Source organism: Uloborus diversus, chromosome 8 (assembly GCF_026930045.1).
Source record: "Uloborus diversus isolate 005 chromosome 8, Udiv.v.3.1, whole genome shotgun sequence".
NCBI lineage: Eukaryota > Metazoa > Arthropoda > Arachnida > Araneae > Uloboridae > Uloborus > Uloborus diversus.
Genome location: NC_072738.1, coordinates 23917420 through 23926454, shown reverse-complemented (window position 1 = coordinate 23926454; position 9035 = coordinate 23917420). Strand labels below are relative to the sequence as shown.

The 9035-nt window shown below is 32.0% G+C and overlaps 1 protein-coding gene across 1 annotated transcript; it reads left to right on the top strand.

Annotated features, from left to right (window-relative positions):
• The first annotated feature begins 4325 nt into the window (after positions 1-4325).
• On the top strand, positions 4326-6026 carry LOC129227971 (piggyBac transposable element-derived protein 4-like). The gene has a single exon (XM_054862595.1). It carries the CDS (start codon positions 4326-4328, stop codon positions 6024-6026), a length of 1701 nt encoding a protein of 566 aa, XP_054718570.1.
• The last annotated feature ends 3009 nt before the right edge of the window (positions 6027-9035 follow it).

The window sequence follows — 9035 nt, the reverse complement described above, 5'->3', positions numbered from 1 at the left end:
TATTGTAGGAGCTTTTTTAATAAATGAAAAATAATAAATGAAAAGTTACAATTTCGGCATGAAAATATATCTGTATGTGACAAAAAAATCGTAAATTAGGAAAGCAAAAAAAAAAAAAAAAATGAATAACTCTTATTTCGTAAAGTATTATGTTCAAAATTTTTTATTTCAATGAACTCGCATTTTTTAAAACTGATTTTTACGTAGAAACAGTTGTATTAATCATTGAAAGATTTTAGGAATATTATAATAGTGAAGATTTCACCGATTTTGATTTATGTGAATTTTTGTTCCTGTAGTGTTCCTGTACCTTTAGTATTCTTTGAATGTTATTTATCCTTGCAGTTTTATACCTTCATGAAAAAAATCTATCAATGACGGTTTAAAATGAAACAAAGTAACGGGCACATTTTTTTTTTAAATTTTTTACAGTGGGGTAGTTCTAAAAATTGCATTTTTTATCACAGCAATGATTTGCGCCTACAAAAGTAATTTCTGAGTACGCCACCGATTTATGTTGTTTCTTTTGATAATATTTCCCATCAAAAATAAATAAAAAATTTGTTTGAATAATATCTATTTCGGGCGCTACAGGGTCTCTATCTGGCAACAGATTACTTTCGGTTTCGATAGATCATCGAACAATGACATTTTTGCGATCTGATGGTACCTTTTGATCGAAACATAGAACTTAAACCCGAAACATATGTACGTTCATGATCCCTCGAGAATTAGTTTAGGACTGTTTCTTGTTTTGTAACTACATAGACTTTTGGGAAGTCTTTAAAGATTTTTCTTTGTTATGGGCTTATTTTTTTTATGAAGGAGTGAAAAATGATAAAAGATGGAAATAAACGAAGTAAAATAAATAAATAAACAAATTGATTTGTAAATGGGGATTCCTCCCTCCCCGAGTTTTTTTTTTTTTTTTTTTTTTGATGTAGGTAATTGCAATGAATAAAGAACAAGACCACTTGGTCTTTTAGTTTAACTTTCACGTTATATTTTGCAAGTTTATTTTAATCAACCAGTTTCAAAGGACTCCGCTGGAAATTCTTTACATTGTGCCTTAAGAAGCCAGATATCTTAAACTAAGATAAGTTTCTGGAAAGTTGAAATCATTTGATTTGAACAAGTTGCTTACCTTAGTAACCTTTTTTTATACTTATGTCTGTAACACTTTCCATATTATTCATATTTAAATGACAAACTGACTCACTATCCTTTTTGTGATAACGTGACAAAAAAACGGCATGTGAGGCAAAACCAGAATGTGAACTAAACTGCGATGCCGCTCCCGAAACACGAACTCAAGGGGGGGAGCAAACCCCTATCGGTACTGGTACTGATTTTTGCTGGCCGCGGGGCAAAGACCACTTTTCCGCAGCCGGTAGGATAGCTTGTCTAAAATTCTTTTATTTTTCTTCCGGGAATCAAGAGGTGTGTAAACAGTGAGAAAAAGGGTTAAGGTGGACTCAAGTGCACTAACACTCCGTCTGTCCCCTGCTTTTGTTGCTTATTAGGTGGAAATTCTTTGAAAAGGCAAATCACAATTTTGAAATCAGATTTGAGGTAAACAATGTACGACAGAAAGCTGCTGTGCGAGAATTTTCCGGGGGAGCGCAGCCGGTCAGAAATATTCCAGGGGGAGCTCAAGCTCCCCCAGCTCCCCCGGCTCCGACGCCTATGCCTCTTTCTTTCTACCGGGAAAAAAAGAGGCAGCTGGTCCTCGTAAGCTACGCAATTATTTGTTGACTCCTGTAAAATCCACTAGATGGCAGCATGAATCACTAACGTTCTGGGAGGGGGGATCTAAACCGATCGTGCGTGGGTTCTAGTCTACTTTTTCGTTGCTCATCGCAGGGTTTCCAACTTGTTTTTTTTAGAAATTTAGAAAATTTTAGAATGGGATTTTTTAGAGGGATAAAATTTTTGGGGGTAAATTTAGGGGTTTTATCAGGTAAAAATGTTTTTCTTTTACCTTTGAAAACGTAATTTTTCGATTGTTTCATTTATTTTTTTACTTACATACTTTTTTTGAGCCTTTATAACCCATGGTTTTGATCAGAAATGACATAAAAATTATACAAATGCCTTTACTCACTCAGCAGTGGAAAATAGCAATGGTCACGTGGCCTTTTAATCTCATTTGTGACGTCACAGTCGAAGGATCACTTGACTTTCTGATAAGAGTTGACAACCCTGGCTCCTCGTCACCTAAGTTTTCCAGACATGTGGTAGGAATTGAAGTTGAATAATTTGTGCATTTTATGTGTTCGTTTAATTTTCTCTTTTCTTCAACATGAATACTTAAAACTTTGGCATGAATGTAAGTTCTCAAATTTTATAATTGTTCAATTTTCCGCTCTTCTCATATTTTACTATATAATAATACTATAAGGAAGCTTCAGCGTAACTAAAGAATCAACTACTGATTCGGCTCCTAAAAAATTTATATTGAAAATATACAATATACTCATATACATTTGATAAGTATATAAAAAAAAAGTATTTGAACCAAAATATTAATTTGCATCAACTACTAACAGAAACGCACATGTATAAACAAAATAATGTTTCTGTCTATTTTAGATTGCATTCAAAAAGTTTCGAATTATCTTACCTTTTTCGTCATTTTTTATAAATTTAATTATCTTTTTCTTGAATTTCCGAAGAAAAAATCTTGAAGCCATCTATAATGATTTCAAAAGTGGACTCAATTTCTTTTATTTATTACAATGGGTTCATTTACAGCTGCGAAATTCATTGTTTACAGGGTTTTTTGAAATATTTACTTCTTAACGATTCTTTCTTGACGAGAATTATACAATAAAATTTTGTAGTAAGTTTCATTTTAAAGAGGTTGTTTTGTTGATCCTCTAGAAATATTCGTTAATAATAAAAGTAGATGTCAAGCAAGTTAAATAGGAAACGTTTTAGTTAAATACTTTTATTATTTGCAACTAAAACTGAAAGTACCAAGATTTTTACCACAGTTAATACTGGTTCTACGAAATTGCTCGGAATACCTGTATTCGGTATTTTTTGTGATCACATTACGTATTCTACACCATAAAATTTGTTTTTTTTTTTTTTTTTTTTTTTTGTGCATAAGAAATGAATATTTTGTTGTTTTGAATTATTTTTTAAAATGTTAAAAAGCTATCTTTGATAGAATTTGCAATCTCATCTAATGGAGAAAATATTGATCTAAAAAATCGCTGTTGGTATAACGGAAAGTAGGATAATTTATTGCCTAAACTTCTTGTTTCTTATTATTTTTTCCCTAATAATTCATTTTTTAACCGTTCATTACACAACAATACTACGCATGCATTAAGTCACTAAATATCTGTTCGTGCTAGTTATTTAAGAAACTAGTTTCAAAATACAAGTTATTACTAATTATAAACATTTATTTTATAATTACTCATAAATTAATTACATCTTATTGGAAAAGACAAATTGAAATACTATTCTATTTTGTGTTGAAAAGAATATATTGTTAGTTGAAAAAATAAGGCATATATTTTCAACTCAAAATGCGAGGGGTGGATTGATTCAACAGTTGAAAGTTAGCTATTTTCTAATCAACTGGTCTTTCGTTGAATGGATCTTGATTTTTATCGGCATTTTTTCCCTTGCAAATGTTTTAAGGAATAAGAAAATTTTAAAATCACAAACCGAATCAGTTCATTAAATAAAAATAATTAAGTAAAATAGACCTTTTAAATTCATATACATTTATGCATCGCTAAACCGTAACGAGATGAGACTCTTATATGCGAAGGTATTTGTTCTTATAGCAAATTTCAAAAGAATAGTTTTTAATAATAACTGTAAACACCAATTACTAATTTTTTTTTTTTTTTTTTTTTTTGTAATTTTTTTAAAAAGTGTTTAAATATGTATAGAAACATCCGAATTAGTCTGATGTCTCATTTTTTTGCGTTGAAAATTGCGTTCCTTTAAAACCTTTTAAATACGGCGGTACAGCATTTGTACCGCAAAATAGTTTGGACCTTACTACGGCGTCGGTACAGCAGTTGTACCAGGGTAGTTCCTTCCCCCCTTCGGCAGGTTGCTTGCGAGGGGAAATTTGGAGACATTCTTCGAAGGATTAGCAGTGCTCAGTGAAGCATGCAGAGCAGGTGCTGATAAGAAATTTGGCGAAATGAAGGGGTCTTCTTTACCTTGGCGCATTTTAGCTTACCTTTTTGTTGTATATTTGGAGCGTATAAGTGGGAGAATTTCTTCTCTTTCTTTACTATTCACATATCGAACTCGATTTTCTCAATTGCTCTAAATCTAATGCTTTTTCGAAAATGTATCGTAGAAAAGGACTTAGTGAGGAAGAAATTGAAAAACTTATGAATGATTTAGATAGCGAGAATTATGCAGATAGTGATTCCCACTGCTTGGAAGAAAATGATATCTCCTTATTAGAAGAATCTTTTAATGGAAATGAATCCTTAAACACAACGAATACATCTAATGATGAAAATAATTTACCCAATACGAATGCAGCTGATAAAAAATTTATTTGGAAAGTGCCAGCTGAAACAGATGAAATTCAAGTCCACGCATTTACTGGAAAAAATGGAGTGAAATCAGGAGCTGAACCCGGATTGAAAAGAGAGATTGATTATTTACAGGTTTTTCTCTCAGAAGCTCTAACCACTTTATTATGTGATGAGACGAATCGTTACAGAAACCAAACAACTGCAGCAATATCTTCGATTCTCTCAAAAAAGAGGAAACATGCTCCTGATTGGACTGCTGTCACTACTGAAGAAATTAATGTATTTTTTGGTTTAGTTCTTTTAATGGGACATATATACAAAGACTCGATTTCTGATTATTGGTCGAACGATGAACTCATTGACACTCCCATTTTTAGAAAAGCCATGACTCGAGACAGATTTCTTGAAATTTTAAAATACTTGCATTTCGAGAACAACGAATCAAAACCTGGAAAAAATAGTAGTTATGATAGACTGTGGAAAATTCGAAAAGTTTTTGAATTATTAAACAATGCTTTTAAGTCGGTGTATGATCCAACGGAACAATTGGCAATCGATGAAGTTATTGTTAAATTTAAAGGTAAAGTACTGTTTCGTCAATATATACCAAACAAACGGAAGCAGTGGGGAATAAAAATGTACAAAATAAGCGATAAAAATGGATACACGTATGATATGAATGTATATTTAGGAAAAGATCAGGAAAATAAAAAGCTTTCCGCATCCCACAATGTGGTAACAAAAATGGCCCAATGTGTCAAAAACCGCGGACACAAACTATACATGGACATTTTTTTTTCTTCACCAGAGCTGTTTTTAGAATTACATGAAGATTTTAAAATTAACTCTTGTGGCACCATAAGAAAAAACAGAAAAAGTTTCCCGAAGGAAGTAAGCAAGAAAAAAATGCAAAAAGGTGAAATAGTTTCACGTTATTCCTTAGGAACGACAGCATTATGTTGGAGAGATAAGAGAGAAGTATATATGCTCAGTAATATGCATAAACCGCCAACTAATAACGAACTGATTGGTAACAACTCCAAACCAGAAATTATAAAGGACTATAATGAAAATATGGGCTTCGTGGATCTCAGTGATCGTATGGCAAACAGTTATACGTTTGGGAGACGATCCTTAAAATGGACGAAGAAATTATTTTTTCACCTCTTGGATCTTTCTGTACTAAATGCTTATATTTTATACAAATTAAATCATCCTCAAGAGAAACACAAAGATTTCAGGATGAAGCTAATTCGTCAAATGATAGCTGCAAATGGTTCAAAATTAGAGAAGAAAGTTGAACGTGTAAACAAGTTTCCACGTCTTGATATGATGTCGCATTGGTCCTCTGATGAAAAGAAACGAAGAAGATGTGGAATGTGCGCCAAAAAAAATATTCAGAAGCGTTCTACAATAGTTTGTAAAGCATGCAATGTTGCGCTTTGCGTGGATCAAAATTGCTTTGAAGAGTACCATTTAAGTATGCAACAACTGAATGCCTAAACAAATGAAAGCAAGTTTTATGAGTCTAAAGAAAAGGCCGTGGTTGCTTGATTGGTAAAGATTTGGATTTTTTACTGGAAAATCATAGATCCGATGATCCGATGACTGCCGGTCGAAGTTCCACCGTGTACGCTAATGGTGACTGGTGCTCGTTAAATCTGTCGTGGTCACAAAGTCCTCCAAGTTCCCATTCCAAATCAATACCTCTGGAGGTGCTGGGCCAGGAGTTGCTCGGCTCCTGGTCTAGATCAAAAAACGGCATTCAAAAGTTTAATCCACAAGTAGTGGATGGTACGGGGACCCTCCCCCGTACTAACCACTATTTGTCAATTAAGCTTAAAATTGTGAAAATTAAATTCACTTAATGTCACACACACACACACACACATAAATATATGCTATATGCCTACCACTCATTAATCCCACGAACTGTTTACACAGTTACCATTGCATCGTTTCCTGACACTAAAACACTTAATATAGCTATTACAATTAAAATGTTAATACTGACTTCAATTTTTTTTTCTCCTCCTTATGTACTGAAATGTCTAATTCAATTTTTATCTGCTTCCTAAACTCGAAGGCATAAAAAAATTTCAGTACGCAATCTTGTACCCTGTCACAGTTAAATATTCCATAATCAGAAAAATTAATAATCACCTAATAGCTTTTTTTTTAATGCAAAATTTTCACATAAATCTATTAATTCGTAGAAAAGAAAAAGAGTCATACTATTAATATAACACATCAATAGAAAACCCTGATTTTTCTTCGGGCGGTGAAATTTGTTTGAGTTTCCTAAATTAACCAAAATGTAAATTATAGTTGTTTTTTAAAACTAATTTCAAGCTAAAATATTGACGATCTATCAATTAGAAACACGAAACACGGGCATTGTTTAAAAATAACACCTTTATTTTGCGTCAAGATGTTTCAGCGATTTAATTGGCTGCTGTTGCACCTTAATCAAATTTTTATAATTTATAGTATCAAATTGGGTTGCATTACATATGTTAGCGTTTGTACCCGAACCAATGTTTTCTGAAAACATAATTTCCCTTTCTATAATTATGTTTTCATTTAAATTTTAAAATAAAACATAGAAAAAAATGTCCTTGTATTTCATAATAAGAACTCTGTTATATCGTAAGGAATTGGGGTCATTGGGAGGGGGGGGGGATAGAATTGGTAACATTGAGAAAGTTGGGAAATTTTGACCAGAAAAAAACTATTACATTATCTAGTTATGATTACTATACTTTGTGACAGAAAAAAAAAGCCCGAAAAATTTATTTCGAGCATAACAGTGGTAATCGGAGGTTTTTATCGTGCAAAATCGTCTGTTTTTGCGCTAACTTACTACATCCATGATACATTAAAAAATAATTTAGCAGTATTTAAGATTTAGGAGTAGTTTAGCGTCGTTATGAATTTTATATTTGTTACATACATTATTTGTACGTAACAAGTAAGTTGAACAAAGACTTTAGGCACAACACAATCATATTGTAAGGATATTTCCATCTCTCTTTACTACTAAAGTTTAAAACATGAGTGCATATTTAGAACTTTAATTAGATAGACTATTAAAAAAATGTTTATCCCCTTGAAATATTTTAAGAACAATAAGCAAACAGTATGGTTTCTAGTGAACCTTCAAAATCAATAATTTCTAGAAGTCAGAATACCTATATGTACATACAACCTACATTGTCATACCTTTGTGCCATACACGCTGGCACAAAGCTTTTAATTGTTCCCCGAAAATGGGAATTTTCCAAATTCCCGATTTTAATTTAAAAAAAAAAAAAAAACTCATGTGGAAAACACCTAGAAGATTTTTTAATGGTTTTTATCTCTTCATTTCAAGGTTTGTAAAATATATGAACTCCCCCTCCCCCCGTGTGTGCAGGAAACAATACTATGAAAACACTCTATCGATATTTGTTGGAAATAATGATCCAATTATTCATTAAAATGTTTTTTTTTTTTTTGGCTGTTAGCTATCACATAAGCCACAACCAAGCGGCAGCCTCAATATATATACATAAAATAGCTGTACTTTTTGTGTGTATGTGTTCCACTATTTTTGTTCCGACAAATTTAGTATATATAGATGCTAAGTGCTTTGATGCTCAGAAATTCCCATAGAAAGACGCGACACCCTTGGGTGGGGAGGGGGGGGGGGGTCACACTAAAAAATCCATGAAACAGAAAATTTACATCTATTCTACTTTTTCTAAAACCTAAACTTAAAAATTATGCTTTATCACCTTACTTAGTTGTTAAAATGTTAACCGATAGTTTAGGTATTTCTTGTAACTTAAACTAATTCGTAGTTTTCAGGTAATTCGTAGTACTTGAAAACTTGATAACTAGGTATTATAAGCAATTTCCTGAAAGCAGTTTTATTAGTTAAATTTGACTTAAAGAATCATTCTTTTCTTGTAGAAATTTTAGCATTTATTTTTTTACTTCTCGTATAGTGTATCACTGCATCTACCTCAGAAAATTAAATAAATAGTCGGATTTCTTTCTCATACGCGCACGCGCAATAAGTAGTTTAATAATAGTAAAAATTTAGTATATTCATGGCGACATTTTTTTTTTTTTTTATTTGTAACTAACCTCAAATTTTGAAAATACTCTGGATTTTAAGGCAATATAATAGCAATGATTTATTTTAACTAAACCATCATTTTTAATATGCAATTCAGTCAAAAGAGGTAAGTTATCTGCGTTATAAAAATGTGATTGCATTGATGCAAGCTATAATTTCAAGATTTCATATATTTCTGCAATTTAGTTTAGTTTTGAAATTAAAATTTATAAAAAAAAAATATCTCAAAATATCTATTCAAAATAAGCTTTACAAACTAACTCAAAATCGGGAAAATGAATTCTAAATGGCATCCCTGCCTGGTCAGTCCTAAACAATGCTGATGGTTGCAACCCTTTCGACTGCAATGCCGGAAGAAAGCAGCTTTTAGCCGTAGGGGACCTAAAGTT

Bases quoted from the DNA above. Each gene is read 5' to 3' on its own strand.
- LOC129227971 (XM_054862595.1), top strand. From the start codon at position 4,326: ATGTATCGTAGAAAAGGACTTAGTGAGGAAGAAATTGAAAAACTTATG.